The 24,927-nt window shown below is 38.9% G+C and overlaps 1 protein-coding gene across 1 annotated transcript in view; it reads right to left on the reverse strand.

Annotated features, from left to right (window-relative positions):
- The window catches only part of LOC126375869 (Down syndrome cell adhesion molecule-like protein Dscam2), a 168,959-nt gene that overhangs the window by 107,689 nt on the left and 36,343 nt on the right, over positions 1 to 24,927 (reverse strand). The window contains exon 3 of the mRNA XM_050022942.1: positions 10,388 to 10,530. Coding sequence (XP_049878899.1) covers positions 10,388 to 10,530 — 143 coding nt within the window. The remainder of the gene's footprint in view (positions 1 to 10,387; positions 10,531 to 24,927) is intronic.

Here is a 24,927-nt window from a genome sequence, read left to right on the forward strand (position 1 = left end):
CCTGGAGATAAAGGTGATGTACCTACGTACTTTTAAACCAAAATCACACAAACCGGTAAGTGTTACTTCTTTCTTGCTGAAACTAATTAAAAGATCACAACTCATTCTACAATCAAAATCCCCTAAAGTAAAGTAAAATTCGAATTATCAAAATTCCCGGTCTAATGGTAGCCCGCAACATTGACAGAACGATAAACGGAGGCGAATCAATGTTGACGATAAGAATAGGTAGTGAAAATGAAGATCATTGGTTCACCTCCAAACCTATAGGCTACACAGGGCTATCCTCAGACCATGACCATGACCACCATGGACCATGGTCTGTTATGGTTAAGCTAAATGAGCTCGTTTCCGCAAAACTCTACACGTAAGCACACGTGGGGGACTTTCCGCGTATCCTCGCGTATGGACCACTATTGTGAAGTGGGCAAACTTCCCACTATATCATCATCATCCTCCTGCCCTTATCTCACTCTAGGTGGGGTCGGCACAACATGTATGGGCAAATGTCCCATCTTCTTCTTCTTCTATCGTGTGGATTGTGAGGTGAATTACCAACCCCATCAACCCTGGTGTCAGGGTTATAACTAAGCCGCCATAGGCCCCTAACTTGACTCAATGAATACTCGAATGTCCCATATGTAATGTTATTTTAATGGGCTCAGTTTTCCGCATAAACGCAAGTGGTCCATTATGCGTGCTTTTATTGACTATGTAAGCCAACTAACTCCTTTCAGAAGCTCAAATACCTCCTGGGATTTTTACAAACTTTATGACCTGGTTTAATTAAGGGGTTGTGCCCATGGTGTTGCCAATTATTTATTCTAATCTAATCTATCCTACAAGATTCCCACTGCTGGGCAAAGGCCTCCCCTTCCTCTTTCCATTTTTCACAGTCCTGTGCGTAATTCTCTCTTATGTAATCAAAATACAGAAAAAATATATTACTGGTGGTGCTCAAGAGTTCAGAGCAGTTATTCCCTTTATAAAAATGAGGAAGCTCGACAAATTTACACCATTCAACGTGTTTGAGAAACTGGTAATCTTCTCTTGAGAAGATGTGGCAGATCCCGATGCTGCCGATGCCGAGCTGTCATCTACGGCTGTGTAGGTTCAAAAATACCACTACCGGCGCTTGCATAAAAGATCTAACCAGCGTGTATTGAATGGCTTGCATATTAATTGGAGCTCGATAATAGTCTACAACCTCCTTAGCAATGAAGGCAGCGTTCAATCTGCCACCGCTTAACCTGCATGTAATCAAGAAAACTATGTAAAATAGCTATGCTTCGAGCTAAGGGAAGGAGACTAACGACAGTTATGACAAATCTCAAATACCTTTTGACTAACCCTGCCATGGTGATAACGACGCCATGATCAGGACCCACAACTTATTGAGGTACTGTAATTAAGTACTACAAGGTGGCTATAGCAGAAAGAGAAAAAACACGGTTTGGTCTGAAGTACTAACTTAACCTATACCCATTCGCAATGCGGATCAGATATGGTTTGCTGTGGCTCTAGACAATATGTCTTCCCATAGACAGGTTTATGCGGAGGTCACCCTAGGATACATACTGGTGGCGCATGGAATCGAACTTGTATGTATCATTATACACGACACGTAATTGATATCTAAGATCGTATTTTCAGAAATATTTTGATATATATTAATTTATATTACTTTTCACGAAAAAATAAATTTGGTGTTTGATGTTACAACTAAAATTATATCATTAAACACGGACTGTGAGAATTCAAGGATTGCGTGTATTTTAATATATGTTGAGTTGCATTTACTTACACCAAAATATTTAGTGAAAATCTTCATTTCACTTTAATGCAAGTTAAGATGAATTATGTTACACGTGTTATAACAGCATGAATCCTTCACAAACAGTACTTATATCACTAAACACAAAAATTATCTCCGTATTTATAATAGCTACAGTTACGAGAATTAGACAGAAAGAAAGAGAATTTTTTGAACATGAAGTGTGTGCTAATAACTCAAAAGTGATACAACTCGAGTTGTATTACTTTTCACCGACGGTACAGAAAGAACGTTATCATTTATCCAGTTACGAAGATACATAACTGAATATAGGTCCACACTGACAAAGTTGCGTGTGGAATGGTTCCATTGTTATAACTTACAATATCTGACCTGCCAACACTTTAATAGGTATTTCTAACGAGTTAGGTAACAGAGCTTGAAAACACTGTTGCGGTCGGAGTGAGATATAGGACAAGGACGTAGGAGTTACGTTGAGTCTTATTAATTATACTAATCTCTTGTTAGTGGAAATGCAGCTTCAGTGGCCTAGTGGTTCAGCGTTAGGATTCACGATCTGGTGGTCCGGGTTTGATGCCCGATAAGGACATTGTCAGGAATCACATCGTGAGTCTGTTCTTTTTTTGGGTAGGATATTGTAGATTGAATTCACAGGCACGGTAGTTCTAGGTGAAGTATGATCCATACTCTCTCCGGTTGATTGAGGGGAGGCCTGGCTCCACCAGTGAGACATAACATAAGCAATTTATGTTAAATGTTATGTGGAAATAAATATAACAGCAGATTTTAATAATAACCAGCAAAACTATATGAGAACTACTCCATTAGGTATCATACGCAGGATAGCCTGTCACAGTTAACCCTAATCATGGAGTTTTCAGGCAAATAACTGCCACCTAAACGCTTTCTTTTTAGGCGGATAAGAAAATATTATAGCATAAAATAAAATTAGACATTGTGTACTGGAATGAGCTAAAATATAAATAAACACCAAGTTAAAAATAACCTGACGAAAGCACCTGCATGAGATGTCAGTCTGTCTGTAGGCTGTCACCAGACATTCGGTCTCGGTGGACATTCGGGCAAGAGATATACGCCACGTGATACGTTCTGTCGCAGGCCTCGCGTTTCAGAGTTAGCCTACGTTTTAGATATACATTATTAAACATTGATTTTTTTATAATTTCACTTTTTTGCTTTTTTTATCAAACGGAGAGCGCCGGATTGAACCCCGGTACCGGACTTGCATCTATGAGTTATTAATTTATCTTTTCAGTTTTGACTAACACAATTGGTTCGACCACTATAGACTAAGAAAAAGCTCGGTGAGGTGTGGGCACTTAGTTCATTTTGCGACGGAGGTACCTCTAACTACCCCAATTGGGATATAGTCGCGAGCTTATGTTTTGTTGAATTTGGATTTTTTTGGTAAGCCTAACATAGGCAGCCTAAATAATGTTCCTTCGCTGGACACAGGCCTTTCGACGGCAATTGGAGGAGGTTTAGGGCATATTCTGAGGGTATATTCCATCATAATTAAGACAGATAATAACGGGTTCTTACCGCGTTTGAAGTAGGGATATGAGAGGCTCATAGGGAGTCTCATATATTATGTGTTTTAATTATGATAATAACCGCGTAAACTTAAAACAATATATTTCATCATGCTGTTACATTATAGATTAGAGAATTACATAACTTAAGGTTTCTGGATCATTTATAAAACGATCGCTCTGATTGGGTGTTCAAAGTGTGCAGAAATTTCGCTTATATAACTATAATTATTTATATAAATGAAGCATTACAACAATAAGCAACACTTAATTGCAAAGCTAAAAATCTAGTAAATAAATAAAAATGTTTATCATCAAATTCGAATGCAACCATTATCCCTAGAGTCAACGTTTTAGGACGCTACTAGATTCAGCGATTTTACTGGCAAGACCCAAACGTTGAAGTAGAAACGACACCCAGAAGTGTCTTAGGCGGTATGGAATGTTCCTCGGAAGACAAGTTCGGGCTGAGTATGGAAATATAGAGGTGCCCGCCGCCGCTCGCTTATCGCTTGCCGAAGCATTATGGTAATGCGAGTGATTCCTAACTCGCCTTTGAGCACAACCTCTATAGCCTTAAAGCTTGCCTTTTAGGAAGTGGGTGTGACATGTCATGGTACTATGCTTGGGATAAAATTTACTTTTATAGGTTTATTTGTGCATATCGCTACGTGTACTGTACATTCTATATTTAGGTAAGTATATATATTTATTTAGATTATATTCTATCCAACTAGATCAACTTAAACCATTATTTCAACAAAATCATTTTTTTAGTCTTCGGGTTTCCAGATTTATGACACGGGGAGCCTATTAAATATATACAGGGTGTTAGTGACATTGTAACGAAAACTTTGAAGGATGATTTAGGCCATGATTCTGAGTTGATCACGTGAAGAATAATAATTAAAAAACACAAAAATTGTCATGATTTTTCCGACTTGATATCAACTCAGAATCATGGTCTGAATCATCCCCCTTAGTATCTGTTACGATGACACTAACATCCTATTTACATGTATGGCTACTTGTATATAGGTACTTGTACATCACTGTCACTAACTGTATAATTAAGTTTAGTCAACCTCGTTAGATATTCTGTTGCAATCATTCACGATTTTCTTGAAATAGAATAGTTCCATTGCTTTCTCTATGATATCGCGCCAGACCCTGTTCCGTAGCAGGTCAATCTCTTACCCTCGCAGGTATTGTCCGACAGAATTATTAATTCCCAGAAGTTGTTTTCCATTCAAACAAGGTACACGTGAAATTAATTTGTTCGAAGTGCTGTTTCTGACAAATTAGTTTGTGGAAGAACAATATTTTGGTTCGTGAAAGGTAGCCGGGAGTGACACGAAAATTATGAACGAATCTTTCAAAATTGGTTAAGTATAATTAACAGTTTTTTTTTTAAATTTTATAAACTATAAATCGACCAAGTAAATGGCTATGCAGTTTATGATAATTTATCAAATAAACTTAATGAAGAATGACTGCAAGTTGCCTTTTGAACATATATAGTTCAGCCTGCGAGTTCATCGTAATTTATCTTAAACTGTCAATACCAAGAGTGACTGGGAGTTGTTCCAATTGGCCCCAAAGACGTGATGATCATGGAAACTTTCTGAACTGTTAAGTATAAATAGCTTGTATTACATTTTCTTTTCGACCCGCGAGTCAGAAATCTACACAAGTTCGGCCACGAGAGATTTCGTCACGAACAAATGTGACGTCATCTTCCACCAGACTTGAGACATTTCCTCATTATGAGACTCTTCAACAATATTCAAATTCGGCACAAAATAAAAAGTTTGCGCCGACTGAGACTAATGAGATATAAAAGCGAGTTTCTTGTGAAAAATTCTCGCTTATTTCTACTCTTTGTTTTGAAAGATAAATTCTTTGAGAATGCAGACGATCATTTGGAGCTAAATTGGGTGCCTGCAGGCTTCTGCTGAGAGACCTTTCAATTTGTGCGAGGACACGGTTTGACCTTGTCGACATTTTTATGAATATTGTATTATAATGTCTCAACGTCAAGAGTTACTTTAGACATATTAATATTATATTACATGCATGTCTCTGTGGAACAGATACGCGATGGAGGGTAAGACTCTTTCTAATTTCTCATGTTTTATTTTCGTATTTTCTTTTATATTCAATTATATTTTCTCTTTTCATGATAAGTAATTATTTATATACCTTTTATAACATTCTGTTTTACCGAAAAATAATCATAAAGATACAACCGGTTATAACTTCAAGTAGGACTCTATAATGTAGGTAGATACACACTAATGCCGTAACCGTAAGTAGCAAGTCATAAATCCTTAAGTATATAGTTTATTGTTCCATTAACAAACATAGCGTAAAAACGTGTAGAAAAAGGCAATTTGGTGTAAACAGATGGGCAGTATTTGCAGGCAAATAACAATAGTGGTGGATGCGCGTTGGACGACCCTCGCGGCGCACATAAACAACGTAATGTGTGTAACCGCCGCACCTGCTGTTGCTACGTTCCACGGCTTATGAACGACCTCTCAGAGGATTCAAATATATTAGGTCGAGTACAAATTATCGTTGTTGTATAAGCTTTTTAAGAATGCAGTAATTGTCGCTGTTGCTCAAAACAGTGTGTTACAGCGTGTATACAGGGTGTTAGTGACATCGTAACTAATACTGAGAAGGATGATTCAGACCATGATTCTGAGTTAATATGGGATTTTCCGTCGCAAAATACATGGTGTCTTTTAATTGTTTCCAATTTTATACTCTTTAACTTCCTCTCCTCTTCTCTTCTTCTTCGTAACAAATACTGAGGTGGATGAATTGAGACCATGATTCTGAGTTGATATCAAGTGGAATTTCGTGTCGGAAAGTTCATGAAAATTTGAGTGGTTTTTTAATTATTTTCAGTTTCATGCTTTTGCGACGGAAAAGTCCACTTGATATCAACTCGGAATCATGATCTGAATCATCTCTCAAAGTTTTCCTTACGATGTCACTAACATCGCGTATGAGTGCGATAAACTAAATTTTATTCCTTAGATGTTGTGTGTAGAGCAGTTTTCTTGTCTCTGATTGTGTTAGATAGAATAATACTCAACCCCAACATTCCATACAAAAATCTAAGAATGAGACATGTGCTGTCTTGCCACGTAAGTGCAAGCGAGACAGTCCGCGCGTGCTCTCCCTTCCTTAGTGGCTTACGGCCCTTTAGAGCAAAGTAAAACCGAAAGGGGGTGAAGTAAATCCAGCTCGGCGGCTGATACGAATTAATGTGGGGAGCGGAGAATTACCGTACTATACGCAGTATTATTCTCTATTTATTCTATGAGTATGATACAGATAGTTATTCATAAGTTAGTTATTGTTACAAAGTTGGTGTAGTAGTAGAATTACTTAGTATCCTTGACTAACTAACAATCATATTACTTTGAATAACTTTCAGAAAAGGCGAACTGGTTTCCCCGTTCATTTTTTGTTCGTATTATGATATTCGGTATACGGAACTAATATTCAATTTCAATTCAACTAATAGTCTTTAGATCTGCATATTAATTAAGTATGCAATGTACCATGCACAAAGTGAGTGTAATTATGCAAGTACCCCCGTTATCACAAGTATTGTTTGCGGAATCCTCGGTACACGATGAGAGGAGAGTGCAACACAGGTGACGCGCTGTACAATGATGACGTATCATGGCCACGTTTGATTAACATGTTTGTTCTAATGCGGGAGAATGTAGCGATATAGTGAAGAGAGAACAGTAGGTAACTCGTAGTTTCATAGTCATGAGTGGTCACAGTATGCATAACATAAACATAAACAGCGTATATACATCCCACTGCTGAGCACAGGCCTCTCATCAATAGAGCATATTCTACTACGCTGCTCCACTGCTAGTTGGTGGAGGTGTTTTTACGGCTAATAGCCGGGACCAACGGCTTAACGTGCCCTCCGAAGCACGGAATCATCTTACTTTTTCAGACAATCAGGTGATTCAAATTCCTGAAAAGTCCTTACCAAACAAAGGACAGTCTCACAAAGTGATTTCGACAGTGTCCCCATCAAGAATCGAACCCGGACCTCCAGATCGTGAGCTTGATGCTAAGCGCTAGACCACGGAGGCTGTTACAAAACACACACACACACACACACACACACACACACACACACACACACACACACACACACACACACACACACACACACACACACACACACACACACACAAACACACACACACAGTATAATCGCGCAAAAACAAAAGCATTATTTTTTATTTATTTTTATTTTTTAATTCTAGGAGAACCAACAGTTATCAAAAACAAGTTAAAGACTGGAATAACAACATCAGAACCAATTAAAGGTTCTCACAAATAACGAGGCAGGTTAAGCTCTAACCCAGTACAATAACGATCAAATGAATAAATAAATACACAAACTGGAGTGGGCTGGGCCACAAGTGGTGACAAACAAACAGTTAAACTATAAGAAAAGTGTAACCAAAGTGTGCGTGTGTGTGTGTGTAGTGTGTAAGTTTCTGTAAGTGTAGTGTGTCGTTAAAAGTGTAGTGTAAGTGTATAAAAATAAGTATTCGATGGTAGGTTACCGTCTTCCTAACGACCTGATTACTCTAGCCATACAGGTGGTCAACCAGATCGTGATAAAAACGCTTTAAGACCCCGATATCGACGACCTCGTCGACGGGGTAGAGGAATGTCCTCACTTAGCGCTTATCGCTATCGGCCCACTCAGACGACGCCCTGGGGACCCTTATTATTTATGTATTAGCTGCCATAAGCCTGTTGTCTTTTTTTTTGTACCGGGGGAGAGCACTCAGCGCTCCGCGTTTGTCCGGCCAAGTAGGTAATGTTATTTGCGGAAAATCTACAATAAGCCAGAAAAAAAATCATAGGTAACGTAAGACTTGAGCTGGATTAAACTTATCCATAAAAAATATAAATTGTTAAATATTTTGAAGATGTTAATACTGTGAAGAAATCCAGTCTAAGTATTTGTTATTTAATAAACAGTAGGCAGCCCTGTTAAAGTCAAGCTTACAGTATTTTTCCTGCGTGGGTAAGCTCGGATTTAGTGTAATTACTGACGTCCACGGCACCGGGATTACCCTCTCGTTATCCACCTCCCCGCTCCCCGCGCCGCGCACTCCGATCATAGCCATTCAAAAGGTAAAAGTGAGTACCGGAGCTAATGTCGGCACTCACTTTTACCCTTTTACTTTTCATCACTTTGACACGTTACTTTTCGACGAGATGCGAAAACGAGAATTTTTTTTTTTTTTTTCAAAAAATAAAATCACCGTGTACCAGATTTTAAATTTAAAAATATTAATTAACAGCACGCTGCGCTCGTTATTTTAAAGGAACGTTTAATTAATAAAAATGAAAAATTGTGCTGGTGTACGTTTCGTTCTTAATTAGTAAACGATATTGCGAGGATGTTGATAAAGTGAAATGTTACACTGACTGAAATGTGCCAATTATATTGCCACATGATTAAGGTAGTACAGTCGAGGTGTGTGTGTAGGTTGCAGAACATAAGCTCGTGTTCTTATTGGTATGAAACGGCGCACAACTCGTCAAAAGCTCTTCTACATATGTATTGTTGTCCTACTAAGATAAATAGTTATGACGAAGTGGCTAGTGATAGGATATATGAGCTGGTTACCTATCTTGGCGGCGAGGGATGAGCTACCACACAAAGGCTGTTTTCGGGGACCGAACAGAGCTTTTTTTACGTGACTTATTGTAGATTTGCCGACAATAGCATTAACTACTCGGCCGGACGAACAGAGCATAGCACCTACCCGTTAAGCACAAGCTGAAGTTGTATTTGTGCGTCGCGTTGTGACAACTACATTGGCGCATTTTATATGCGGAACTAGTTGCTACTAAATAGATAGAGACCACAATACGAGTATTTTATCTTCAATTATTATTATAGGACAAATGCGGATATAAAATTTATATCTTAATACTTGAAAATGAAATGAAAATAGCCTTTATTCACTGACTTCAAAAATTACAAAGTAGTTAGTATTAGATTTTCTTACGTTTATTTGTTAGTAAGTACAATGGCCCCGATTCCTGCAGACACCGCCTAATTTTATTTTAGGTTATATCCGTCATTTTCGTATCCGTGGAAAAGGAAAGGGACGGATGATTCACAGCTCTTAATTTTAGGAAGAATGAGTAAATTAATGTGTCGGGTTATTGACTGACGTAAAATTTTTAGACGGTTGGTTTAGATTTGTGCTTAAAATTGACGTGTGTTCCATAAATTTTATGCTTGTCGATTACCCGTCCCTTTCCTTTTCGGCGGATAAGAAAAGGACAGATATAACTTAAAATAAAATTAGATGGTATTTACAGGAATTAGCACCATTAGCTATCTAAAGTTTTATATTAATAATTATTTACTTAAATCAGCATCCTTAATACTTACTTTTCACTAATTATGTGTGTTGACTAATTATGTACTTATGAAAAAATCTAGTAATAAGACATAAGTTATTCTAACACACAGCTTGACGAAACAAGCGGTGTCTACATACAAAATGGCCAAGTAAAGGAATCTCCCAACTGAATGGGGAAGTAACTTCACCGCAAAGCTAGGAAATCAAGTCAGCGCAGCAATCCAACCTATGCACAAACAAGTTCTTTGAGAGCTACTAGCCACTGGTTCCAGACGCTACACGTTTAAAAAAGTCTGTAAAGACTTTTATTTAAAAACGCGTATGTTGCACGTTAGCAATAATTTAGAACCCTAGGGATGTTTTAGTAGGTACCTATACGCTCTGAAGTAAGTTATTTGTAGATGCAGAAGCGGTGGATTTTGCACTAATGCAGAGAAAACACGTCGCGTCGGCAAGGTTGAGTGGTGTACCTTACGGGGAAATCAAACGTAACAGCGACCTATGAGAGCGTTCACGTGCAGTGCGCGCGGCAGCGGTACGCGCCCGCGTATTGGCAGAAGCTATATGATATGACGTCACTCGGCGACAATACTGACCTGCGTGCGCGCGCATGTCTCGGCTGAGCGCGGCACCGTGCGTGTTGTGCGCGCGGCATCGGTACACGGCCGCGTGCACGTCTGCGCGGTACTGCGCGCCGCTGAACGGCAGGAACACCAGCGTGCCGTTGTCTAGCACCTCCCTGAGGACAAAACAGCATATTATTAGTACCTAGAACTGTTTCTATTGGTTGGTTGGTAACTACTTATACCACCTGATAGTTGCAGTAGTGGAGCGGGTTGGAAATATTTCGAAAAATCTTTCGTCTCAGTCTGATTTTACAAACAATTTTGCCTTTGCTACTGATAGATATTTTTATCAAGAGACATTGTGATGCAACAATCTCTATAGTGAATAAAAATAACACTCAGTGTTATGAAGTGGATTACTTACCAACCACGATCAAAAATAACGAACGAAACGATATTAAGTAATAATATAGCAAAGGATCAAATCTCTGAACAAAAAGACTATTAGTAAGTTACTAAGTTGTACGACTTAGAATTAGCAGTTACTTAAGTACATTTATATAAACGTCAGACATTCACTAAAACAAAAACACAAATAAAATTAACAAGTCTCAGCACAAATAAGAATCGCAAACTCTTATAAAAATTAACAAGTTTAAACCTGAAGAGAATCAAGTTGGGGAAAAAATGGCAGTAATAAAAGTAAACGCGAGGTGTCAGGAACAGTTCCGATTGAAATATTTCACGGGCCGGATTCCCGGACGAATCCGGAATACGGAACCCGGAGTCCGGAACTGTCTTACGGCATTAACGGCGGACATAAACCTGCTCTGTCGATCCATGAATTATTCTCCACTTCCATTTTAATTTCCCGGAAAACAGACTTGAGGTGGGATGTTGATTGCATAGGGCGTCCGGAACTAAATTGTGTTTATTATGGATTTTAGACAACACAGGTATTATAGTTGATTAGACTGCAAAATCCGGGGGTGGAACTGCGAGAAATAATTTACTTTCCTTTCATCTTTTATCAAATAAATATCCTTGTTTTTCCCTAATCCATTAAACAGATTCGAAATTTTAGGAGAACTTATAGGTATATTTCTATTCTATCTATCTACCTATCTACTCAGCCTGTATCCACCCACTGCTGGGTATAGGCCTCCTCTCTATCTCTCTGTATCTATATATATCTGTCTATGTTTCTATTGTTTCTAATGAATATTGTAGAATAGAATATATATAGAATATAATGTATATTCTAGAAAAATGACTACAAAATCTCTACGGTTGTAGAGGCAGCTAATCAGCTCGCAGTCACAACAAACACTTCAGGACTCTGATACAGTCTGATACCGAACCCACCGGCATTGTCGAGGATTTCCCTTATTCACCGCTTATCGATTTATTAATTATTTCAATTATAAGCCTCTCAGATGACGCCCTGAACAGAGGTTTTTAAATAAAATTAATATTTTTTGAACTGTGTGAGAGCCCTAAGCGCTCCCCATTTATCCAGTCTAATAGTTAATGTCATTTGTCATTTGTAAGTCACGTGAAAAAAATAATATTATGAAATAAATTTCTAAACAAACGAATTCATTGAAAATAACGACAATCTAGAAGAAACCTTCCCAACTGTTCACATTACGAAACCACACAGTCGTACAAAGTGCCATTTACCTTACTCAGCAAAAAGAAAATACAGGAAACAGCAAAGATTTCCAACTAGCAGGGTAGATGGTCGGTAAAGGTCGACTCGTGCATATTTGAAGCGGCGGCGGGGTTCAATTGAGCTGGTAACGCCGGAGCAAAGTAAACAGAGAACAGTGGGTAGTGGTCATCCAAAAATCGCAGATTTATATTCCGACTGTGTGTGTGTGTGTGAAATAGTTCACACACGCGAACAAACGAAGTAAGTTTTTTCATCAATCATAAGATTTATTTACTATAGTAACAAAAATGTTATACTTCAATGAAATTTATAGTAAAATAGAATTTAAATTCAGAACTGCGTACGTAGTTTTATTGTTGTTTTGTTTTTGATGACCATAAAATTGGCATTCGGTTGTACTCGGAAATACTAAGAAATTGCTGAGGGCATTGACATTATGTCGAGGGTCATTACGGAAATAGAAACATAGTACGCTTCTATGCAATGTACCTACTGTTAATTTTTTACTACACCGGAGGCTCTGCTAGCTGCTCGTCTACAAATTAGCCCACACATATTTTATGTAGAACTACTTAGCATTACAATGTGGACTGAAGCTGCACCTTACTTCCCGGTAATGAGGAGATACAACGGGAAATTGTTCCGCTAAATTAGCTAATTTAAATTTAGTAGAAAAAATGAACTAGATCAGGTACAGCATTTTTCATTGTAGATACCATGTTGAGACGAATTTTACTGAATTTAAAGACAAGAATAAATTGTTCAATATTTTTCTTTTTATTATTTATTAATCTGTAAGTAGTTATCATAATATCTTTCCTAAATAAAATAACAATAAAGTTTATTTTTTTGCGTGACAGTCTTATTGTGGATTTGAGCCAGTTAGCATTGTCTACTTTCTCGGAAAGTCTACATAGCAATATTCACATGGACAATATATTGTGACCAGTACCTAATCTTACGTAACCAAATCCACCTACATACATACATATCGATATAAAAAGTATAGTGCGGTAGATGAACAAATAACATAATTCGCAGAGTTGGCAAAGTGTAATGACTGAATAGCGGAAGACATATTCGTGCACATCCGCTGCCATCCGCGGGATTCCGTCCGCATCCGCATGATTCCGCCTCCGTAGGTATCCGCGTCTGTACGTATCCGCATCCGTTCTGTGATCCACGGCTTAGCTCTCGTGTTCTCTACAAGCTTATTTGAGGAGAATGGTCAAACGTTTCATTTTACTAAGCTCATAAACTTTTAATCTAAAATATTACATGAAATAATATTAGTGTCAAATAGCTTTCCGAGTTATTCACTAACACAGTTGGCTCGATCATTAGACGGCGATATGGCCACCTATCACGTAGGTGTCACAGAGAGCTCGATGAGGTGTGGGTACTTAATTCATCTTGCGATGGACGTATTTCTGACTGCCCCATTGGGATTTAGTCGTAACTTTATAATACGTTAAATGCTTATCTCATTTTTACTTCACACATCATCTTAACTTTCACATTTGCTTTTTTTTGATGTGACTTATTGTAGATTTGCCGCAATAACTACTTGCCAGAGTTTCATATTTGTAAAAGGCATTGTTTCAACATTATTAGAACGGAGTGTAGAGTAATGTATCATCTTGATAGCTATTATTAGATATTTGCATAATATATTAGTATGAGAATTACTCATCACTTCGCTACCACGAGGCACAAGACCTCTCAGGGGTCGGGATATTAATTTTGGATCCAATATCACTTATATGAAGACACATGTTGCTAGTAAAGTAGGCACCTAAACAGCGATAATAATGAATATGACGGTAAGATAATAAATAGCCCCGCCGAACATCGTATTCGATTTTAATTTTTTTGAACAATATAAATGAAAAAACGTGCGAATAACAAAAGAAACATAAATAAGCTTGTTTCACGAATCTGTGTCCAAAATGTAATATCATGTATGAAAGTTTGTAAAAAAATATATTTATTTCTTTAACAAAGACGATACATAATAATATTTCCAGTTGTGACCTTTTAGTAAGTAACACTAAGATGGCCTATAGCACAGGCTTGGGTCTATTATAGGCATCAGCTGAAATAATAATAATTAAATTTTATATTTTTTTAATAATAATTATAATTTTCAATAATTTTCTTTTCAATGTACCATTTCTTTATTATTTTTTTATGTATATTTGTACGCCTACATGCAGGCCGAACACATCACAACATTGTTATTTGAATTATTTTACCACCTTTTTGTATTTTATGTGTTCTCGCAAATAAATTGATTTGATTTGAATATTTATTTTGTAACTTGCCATTTACTTATTTCGTAAAATGGCTTTTTGTGGAAATATTTTTAAATCATAATAGTCCTTCATATCGATTTTCGGACTTCAATTATACTAAGTGCAAATGGGTCAGGCATGTTGCCTTAAACGTTGTACCGGGTGAGAGCCTTCAGCTCTCCCCATTTGTCCGGCCAAGTAGTTGATGCCATCTGCGGCAAATCTACAATAAGTCACGTAAAAAAATACACCTTGCTAGTGTTTGACGTAAATTACGTCTGGTATGCGTAAGTTAAAAAAAAATCTATGGGTACGCCGGATGAATAAACTTATTTTATTTTACATATACTCACGCCTATTTCCAGTTGGGGTAGGCATAGACCACGGAATACATGCATGAAGTCTTTGATGAGAGTGGAAGAAGGAAAGATGGTGGGTCAAGATCGTAGTAATTCATTTTTTTTTCTAATTAAGTAGTACGTATTATTTCAAAATGATTCCATGCCTCGTTTGGAGGTGCAACTCTCCGTTCCATGACTCTGTCCAAGATTTTGCAAGCAACTCTGCCGCTTGAAGACTTATCAGCTCGCTGCGTCGGTAACGAATCGGTTACTTAACTTTTTCTCTTCAGTTGCTCGTTTTTCTTTGCGCAGTGTTTTGTGTCTTAAACATGCTTCTAAAACACTCAAGCGCTTTATAAATGTCAATGTAAGTTACTGATTAAACGACTGTAAAATCACTCACGCATACGATTATACAGGGTGTTAGTGACATCGTAACGAAATACTGTGGAGGATTTTCTGTCGCAAAAATCATGTATTTATGTGTTTTTTTTTTTAATTATTTTCTCTTCTATACTTTTGCTACAGAAAATTCCACTTGATATCAACTCAGAATCATGGCCTGAATCAATCCTCAAAATTTTCTTTACGATGTCACTAACACCCTGTATTCCCAATTATGCTACTCACAGGTACCATCCATCCACGATTCACCGAGAATTTTGTTAGACCAACGTGATAGATGGTGAGCCGTATCACGCAGTCTACAATTGTCGATCTAACTGTGTTACTGATTCTTAATAAGTAACTCGGAAAATAAATAATGAGAAGACGACTACAAGCAATAAAGAGTACTTATACAAACAAACGAACTACTAAGTAGTAGCCAATATTGTTACGAAGATTTAAAATGGACACGACGTATCGTTCGATGGTATTTGAAAATTCAAATGTAGAAATAGCTGGTAAAGTTATCCTACCAACTGGAGCCTTTAAAACAGTTACTCTTGTTATACTTACCTGTAATTCCACGCACTATATAAACAACAATATTATTATTATTTATTATTTCCCTTCGCGGGTTAGAAGGTCAGACTGACTGTAGTTTTTGTAAAAAACCGGACCTGTCAAATCATCAGGTTAGGTAAACGGACCCTGTGAAAACGGGATAACGCTAGGGAGATAATGACTATTCAAGAAAATGATAGAAAAATATATAAAGTAAATTGCTCTACAATATGAATGCAGCTACTTCGTGTTAAACATAATGTTCTTGAGCAGCTTAACTTTGTTCTACTAATATAGTACAATAAAAGGCCTTTTCAAGTTAAAATAGTGTAGTTTATTTCTCGTAAGTAATTTTCTAAATGAGCTTATAGTGGTGACTTTATTAAGTACAAAATTCCAAGTTTACGAGCTGTAAGTTCTTGTTTTCCAAAAGGCAATTTCCCTAAACCCTGCGACGCCCTAAATTGTGTTAGCCACTTTAATGAGAAAGTGAACGACAAAAATTTATGTGAGAAGTTAAAGCGGGATTACAAGTTTTGTTTTGCTTCGTAAGACCTCGTTCACAGTGCTGAGAGGACGCGGGCCTGTATAGCCGAAAAAAGCAAGAATAAACTCGGCACAGGGTTTTAAACGTTCTTAAAAAATGTTGTTATGCAATTTTAGTATATTGGCTCTCAGACAGTTTTTACAAGCATTTCTGTGTTCTAAGTAGTCACTTAGCTTGTAGTAACTTTACCTACCTTAGTTTTTCTAATTTTTTTTCTATTTATTTAATTAAGGACAACAAGATGGGCCAATGCGATCAAGAAGAAACTGTGCTTGTGCAATGTCTCCAAAAACGACACGTCCGATAGAGCGAAGTGAATTAGATGTACAAAGAAGGCAGACCGCTCCGAGAGTGAGAGAGAGTGTGTGTGTGTGTGTGTGAGAGAGAGAGAGATAGAGAAGGCTAGAGCAAATGCATACCAATTTAGCATTTGCTAGGCAAGCATCATCCACCCTACATCACATCGTCACTTACCATCAGGTGAGATTGTGGACAAACGCGAGCCTATATTATTAAAAAAAGAGGGACAGAGAGAGAGACAGACAGAGAGTGTGTGTGTGTGAGAGAGAGAGAGACTTATTATGATTTTAAAACTATACAAAGGTAATTTATGTATGTCAGTGGGCATATTGTAAAAATCGGAGATCAGTGAGAAGAGTGAGTTTCCCGCTCCCGCGCTCGCTGTCAGTGTATGTGTGGTGGTGACGAGGTAGCGGACGCGGCGCGTGCACCAATAGCACGGAATTTAACTGGATTATGAACGAATTGTCTTACTTGTGTTGTGTTTACACCTACCTTGTTAACGCTACATTGTTCGCTTACAAAGGAAATTGGATAGGTAAAGCTGTTCAAACAGCTTTAGAGTGCTTTTTGTTCTGTACCATGTTGACGGTTCCATTATTTGCGTGATTTAGATTGTTGTTGTTAAAATTAAGTATATATTTATAATATATAAACCGAAGATTGAGAATAAAATCTTCCATTCGTTCATGTTTTCTTATAAAGTGCGAGTCCAATAACTTTGTGTAGCCACTGCACCGAAATACGTAGCAATGTGCTACGCTTCTCGTAGCAACTCGTCTACAAAAAAAATACTCGAGCTTAAACACACCTATTTTAAGAATTTGCTATTTGTTTGGAATGGATAAGTGTGCGAAATACATTTTCTAAGTAAATTATGATTTTACGAGTGTTTTCTTCATTACAACTATTACATTTTCATTTTACTATTATCTAGAAAATACGATTTATTTATTTATTTATAAAGTACAACCACATCACATATATTAAAACATTTTACATTTATAAGGTTACGGTATTGTGACTAATATATATGACAATTACGGCGTACATAACTTATACAATTAAGGGTACTTAAGTATTTAAAAATAAAGTAAAATTAAAATAACACATCAAACTTAAAAATTAGAAGTTAGAAAGATATAAAAGTATATGTAAAAAAAAGTAAAATATAAGTAAGTAATTAATATCTGTTCTGTTTGTATCTGTTACGATTGCAGATTATCGTCGTCATGGGAACATATTTTGAGATTAATCGGAGATCCATTCAATCGGTAATTAACCGTCATTCAAACTGTGGTGTACGGACCCAAACCCCACTCAACTACTCAAAACAGTCATGTTTCTCTTGATTTAATTATACAAACTGCTTTATATGCAAGATTGTACATGCCTGATTAAAGTTTCACAGATTAATATAATTTCAGATATGTAAATCTATATATTTCTTTAAACTTTTACATTTTACATTGTAGTACAAAAAAGGACAGTGAAAAGTAACAATGTAGGTTTTAAAACTGATCAGCTACATGACTAAATGTTACTTCTTAATCTTCTATCGTGTGGGTTGTGAGGTGAATTATCAACCTCATCAACCCTGGTATCAGGGTTACGTCTTAATAATATTCCACATATAAGGGACACGAGGTAATCTGTACAATATAACACCTGTTCAACATAAGTCCACCAGTTAACATAGTAAGGGTTCTAAATAATTTCCCTCATTAATGTAATTGAGTAGTACCGCTGTTATACAGGGTTCAGTTGGTAGTTAGACAGTTAGCAGCAAATTGCCACGTGTAGTACGCAGACGTACAAGTTTTCTTTGAAACTTTGTTAATTGATGTAATGTTGTGGTTCGTTTTTGTTTAATAGTTTTGTAAAGCGTATAATTATTATTCATCATTGAATGTTCGAGAAATTGTGACTTTGAAACTAATGTGAACGGAATCGATCGGCCTGTAATCCCAATTCCAATTGTCCAATGATCTTAATCTCGACTACACATCACTATGCTAATGAAGGCCACAGCACTGGCTTTGTATTTGACAGAGAGTAAAACGTTATCTATATTGAAATATAATCACTAATTTCACTGGAGTAGACGTTTAGTTCAGTACTATGTATGAGTTGGTAATCCACGAAATAACTATGTCCACGGTAAAAAGCAATCCTGCTGTAAACCACACCTTGGCCAAATTTTTTTTATTTTTGATTCGGAATCAGAAAAAAATTCTGCGTCGAATGGTCCTATTCCCATGGCTCTACGACCTCTAGAAATTTCTGTACAGCGTTGGGATTTTGCTTATTTTTCCAAAAAGACAACTGAATATTTGCTGTAAATAGCATTAAAAACAGCATTTTTCTGTGATATGTCTTTTACACCAATTTTGCTTTTGCAAATAATTTGATCTTTGTAGTTACAGCACTATTTAATAGTGAACAGTGCGGGTTACTGCATAATTGCATAACACATTTAAGTAACGTACTGTGTTTACTACATTTATTAGACAATAATCTGTTGATCGGCGTTGTTTACTACATTTTAAACAAGTATGATATTACAGACAATGACAACTTACGCCAATTTAAAAACATCGATATTTACTGGTCATGCGCATTTACCGCCATTATAATACGCGCTCGCGCGTATATGACCGCGGGTTACCGCGTCGCTCAGTTACTCCGCGACAGTCGGAAAGGAGTGACATATTTGCTGTAACTATGTTTCGCTACCAATATGGAGTCATTTTTTTAATTATTTATTATTACTTATACGAGTGGGTCACGGGATTGTCCATTTGGAGTTGGTCTAATCCTTATTTCTGCCACTAGCGAGGTCTAGCCCACCGGGTGTTTACCCGTTGGGGGAGGCCCGGTGAGCTCACGTCAGCTTGTGGCGATGGTCGAGTCCGGTGTTGGAGCCGTCCGGCTGCTCCGTCATATTGCTCGGTCTGAAGAAGGTTTGGGGCGACGACTGTTAACTACCACTTGGAAACTTCACTCACCCTCGAAGGTGACCACAATACTAACTATTCAGCGAAGAGTAGTAGATGTGGACAGCCTCGTTCCAGTCGTTGGCAGTTCAATGGAGATGGTCAATACCGCCACTGAACTGGATTAGTAGTGAGGTCAAGCCTCTCACTATAATGGGCACCGGGTCTATCTTGCTTCGGATGGCGTCCAGGATATCGTAGAGTAGCTGGATAGTCTGCTCCAGCATCTCCAGCTTATTCATTGTAGGAAGTAATGTCTCCGCTTGGCCTTCTTCTCCTATGGAGGGACGGCGACTGCTGTTGTTGTTGCGGTTGGTGTTGGTCGTGGTGGTTCGGAATCCACAGCGGCAGACAGGGCAGATTTTGCCTTCTTACGTGAGTGCTTCGACCTGTGCGGTTTATGCCCATCTGGACGGTTGCCGCTGCCATGTGCGAATTCTGGGCTGTCAGTTCGCTGGGATGCTTCGCGACGGTAGCTGCTGCTGTGGGTTTCGAGGCTCTTGCACTCGTTGATGGCGTAGTGCCCTCCATTCATGTTGCTAGCTCGCGCACCTTTACCGGGCAGGATGTGCTGTTAGCCGGGTGAAGTCCGCTGCAGTTACAACAGATAGCCGGTTCCTCACGGGGAGGCATGCAGTCTTTCGCCGCATGGCTCTTACCGCATCGCACGCAGGCTATGGGACGATGACAGTTGTGGCTGCTGTGCCGGAATTATTGGCAGTGGTGGCACTGTGGCGCTTGGGTCTTCTTTATGCTTTGACTTTTATACCGGGCATGCATAGGAGTTCGGAGGTTTCGTAGATCTTTTGGAACCCCAGTGTTTGCCGGATCTCCACGAAGAAGATGCAACCAGGCTTGCCTGTGCGGGCCTGGATGGGGCGGATATACTCCTGTTCGTAGCCTCGGTTCTTCAGCTCCTCCTCGAGTTTTGCGATGTCAGTATCCACCGGTAATTCGCGGGTCGCCAGTTTCAGCGAATGTTCCATCAGGGGAGTGTACGTGAATCAAAAGAGTCCAGTGTCTTTCTCCAGGTTGGTGACCTAACGCTGGTAAAGCCTGAACTCCTCATCGGTTTTCGCCAGGAAGCGTACTCTTTTGCCGTATGGACGCGCGTTGGGAATATGGCCTAACTTATCCCACACCTGTCGGAAGTGGTGCGTCCAATTGGGCAGATGATCCACCACTGTGGGCGGAACCTTCATGCGTGGGCGGATCAGTGGTTGCAAACTCACCGGAGCGAGAGCGGGCGCAGGCGTGGGCGTCATGCGCAGGGATGGACATGGAGGCGCATGTGGGGGTGAGCCAGGGGTAGTGTAAACCGCCGCGCGGTGGTGTTGTCTCCATGTCCAAAGAGGGCATGGAGAAACCGGAGATCGGTATAGGTTTTGGTGCGTTGACTACCGTTCTGGCGGTGTTGTTATCCTCTTATTCCCGACATGTTTTGCTCTAGAGAGTTGGGGTAGGGGCAGTGGAAAGGGGGATGGCCGAAGGTCTCCGCCAGCGAAGTATGCGTCGTATTTGGTGTGCGGCGAGTTGCGGCTCGAGACAGCGGCTAGCAACATAGGGATGCGCGAGCGAACAAATGTGCGCGTTCGTTCCTTTGTCACGCTTGCCATTGGGGGAGCCTGCTTCGACCTTAACGGCCTAGGCGTGGCAGGACTATACCGGTACGAAGCCTAGCGGGCCGTTCGACAGAGCCCTAGCTACCACTCCCTTCCCGGTGAGACTCGCTGGCTTAGGAGCGGTAACGGTGGTATCGTTTGTCACCGCGCAAGAGGGTACTTTAAAATACACCTCCTACTTCACGCCTCAGGTCGCAGATTGGGTAGCCGCAGAAAAAGGTTGGCTTCCGAGTACCTTCAAAGCTTTAAGTACAGCATCTAATCTAATCTGCCTAACTGGGTACCCTCAGGCCTGTTGTCTTATATTTTGTACCGGGTACGAGCCCTCAGCGCCCCCCATTTGTCTAGCCAAGTAAATAATGCCATTTGCGGCAAATCTACAGAAGTATTTTCTTTAATAGATACCTAAGTAGGAGTAGTGTATAATGTTTTTGATACAATTTACCTGTTAAATAGTATAGCACGCTACAGGTAGTATTTCCCGTGCTTTAAGCGGTCGGAGTACACTATAGTTGCTTAGGTGTATGCAAGATGTTAATTTTTAATTTCATAATTTAGCTATTTATTAGTGGGTTTATGTTCTTTAACATTTTAAAATGACTTCATATAAATGTAATTCCATACTTACATCATTTTAATTTTATTATCATTTCACAACTTCTGTTAGTTAAGACAATTAAGTGCACCAGCTAACACAGACTTATGACATTTACATCAAAATTGCTATATAGGAACAGTTATTATAAGTGAATTACAGCAATTTTGCGTATAAATAAAGTACTTGATTTTGAGTGGCCCATACATTTACCTGCTTCATTTACAGCAACTTTGTGTAACAGAAAAAAAAGTGTGATTGCTGTAACCCACACAAACATAGGCTTAAATTAACTTCTAGTAAGTTTTAGGTATTTGAACTGATAGATAATCAAAAAATACATTTTGGTTCTAAAAATCACATTTATAGGCGTAATAGTTTAGGAGATATGATTTTTTTTCAAATTTTTCAAAAGTTTTTGGGCTCTGGTGAACATTTTGCATTTTGTGGGTTACAGCAGGATTGCTTTTTACCGTCGATTGTATTCTTACAGAATTTTGGGAGACATTGAATATATTTTATGAAAAGGACAAACTTGTTCAAGAAATAATACACTCAGAAATGAAAACGTTTCGTTCTGACTCAAGTGAAGAGGTCCAAGCTGGCAGAGGACAACCCGCTCTTGACATAAAATATACAGGGTGTTAGTGACATCGTAACGAATACTGAGCGCTCATGATTCTGAGTTAATATCAAGTGGAATTTTCCGTCGCGAAATCTATATTTTTTTGTGATTTTAAACTTTTTTTAATTCTATACTTTAGCGATGGCAAATTCTACAATAATATGTCAGAATAATAAGCTTAATCGTCCCTTTCGTTATTCGTTACGATGCCATACAAGTATGTATGGGTGTTAGTGATATCGTAACGAACACTGAGGGGGATGATTTAAACTATAATCCAGAGTTAATATCAAGTTTTTTTTAATTATTTTCAGTTCCATACTCTTGCGACGGATAATTGCACTTGATATCAACTCATAATCATGCTCTGAATAATCCGTCAAAGTTTTCATTACGAAGTCACTAACACCATGTATAATAATTATTAAAAAAAACTTTATATTTTAAGTTTGGTCCAAGAAATGTTTCTAAAATGACTAAAATTGAAGATGATAGACATACGCGTGGAGTAGCCCCCGCGGCCCGCGTCCCTCCCCCGCGGGTTACCCGCCGCCACCAGCAGCAGCGAGCCCGCGTCCCCCGCGCCGCGCCGCGCTCCCCCGAGGCGCCGCGCCCGCGCCTCACGCCCTGCGGCGCCGGCCGCTGGGCTTGCAGCCCATATCTATATTATACTTACTTAAATTGCTTTTTGTGTATTCAAGGCAAATTGAGGCTATAGATTTGTACGTAGTACCATTATTATTTCTTTTCAAATCAAGTAAGCACAAAAAGATTTGACAACCGTCGGTGATGCGACGAGAACCAATCACAAAACTGAGTGCATTAATGTAACCTAAACCCGCAAGTGCGTCTGACTTGTGCCACAGTCTCATCCTCAAGTAAATACTCGCGCGGCTGAGCACAAGCGGCGTCATTAGCGGCGCACGCGACGACTGTACACGTTTAAAGACGTTTGTAGATCTCGCGACGCTTGATGATCACTCAGACGTCAGTTGTACATGCCGTATATTTACATACACGTAATTATATTACAAGATACTTATTAAAATATGTTCAGTCCTCACGGCTCAGCAACCGCGCCGCGCGTCGCACGAATTATATCGAGGGCTTTGACCAATAGCCGTACGACATAAATTATAGACACAACCACATTATTTTTTTACAAAGCTAACCGTCTAATATATCTTCTTGCACCCCGGTGGGCCCGCACCTTTAATCTTCGTTGATCATTCTCTAATTAGTGTGAATGCTTTGTAGTGACAACTAATTTCCCTTTTACCTTAATCTGTCAATACCAATTATTTCACTACTGACATCTTCAGAAAATTGTCTTTGAATGTCTTAAGTCGTACTCAGAACTTGAGATCCAAGGGGTGAGGGTACACCCTCAGGATCGCTCTTACTCTTAACTTAATCATGTCAAAAACCGGTCAAGCACTCTTTTTACTTTTAAAAGGGGATGTTCTCAATTTGTCCGAAAAATGTATAAAATAATATTAATATTCCACCATATCAGACATTCCAGCTAAGTAATAAATACCACCCGAGGCAAATTAAAGTACGACATCCTGTATACATCCTTCCCTCATCCAATCTGAGAGAAAATGTAGCAAACTATACCGCTGTTGTCAATATATCAGAACATAAATAAAATACCGGGATGATAAGTGGCGGAACCGGACTTCAACAATGAGTTATTCATTTATCTTAAGTGTAGTTTTCGCAGTTGATTCGACCATTATAATATAGACCGCGATACGGCTGACCACATATCACGTTGGTCTAACAGAAAGCTCCGTGAGATGTGGGTACTTAGTTCATCTTGCAATGGATGCACCTCTGACTATGCCATTGAGATATAGTCATAAGCTTACGTTATGTTATGATGTGATCCAGCCGATTTCGGCTACGGCGCCTGCTTCAACTCCGACGTTCATGTGCTCGCATGTGGCATATAGCCAATCTTATCGGAAAAGATCCTCGCACACAGCGGGCATGTGAGTACACCATTTAAGTATGTATAATTGATCGCCGTAGGCGGTCGGGCTTTCAATTCATCACTCTTAACCTAATTCCCCAAATTCCCCAAAGCAAATTGTTAGCATTAAGTCACTGTTAGAATATTTTGTACCACTTGAAAATAATAATATTAATAAAGCTGTGTATAGTTGTTAAAATAAAGAAACCCTGTGTACCGACTTCCTTCCTAATTATAATCGTAGAATAGGGCCGTAGGAATGACAGAATGAAAGATGATGGATAAAAGTGCGAGAGGCATAAATGCAAGAACTGGTATGATAATAGAGACTCGGAATGAAAGTGTAGTGTAGTGTAGGGCCCTATTGCGGGAAGAATAGACAATAGAATAGGATAGTAAGATATGTATGTAGCCTACATAAAGACCCTGCCTATCTTGAGGAGAACATCGTAATCACCAGCGCCCGCACGACCCAAGATGGGATCAAAATCCAGGTCCCGTCATCTTCTGAGCATAGAAAGCTCACTTCGATTCTGAAAGGTAGAGGAATACAATTCCATACCTACGCCCTCCCGGAGGAACGTATCCTCCGTATTATTCTAAAGGGAATCCCTAAGGAGTGGGAAACCACTCTTGTTAAGGAGGACCT

This window comes from Pectinophora gossypiella, chromosome 2 (assembly GCF_024362695.1).
Source record: "Pectinophora gossypiella chromosome 2, ilPecGoss1.1, whole genome shotgun sequence".
Lineage (NCBI taxonomy): Eukaryota > Metazoa > Arthropoda > Insecta > Lepidoptera > Gelechiidae > Pectinophora > Pectinophora gossypiella.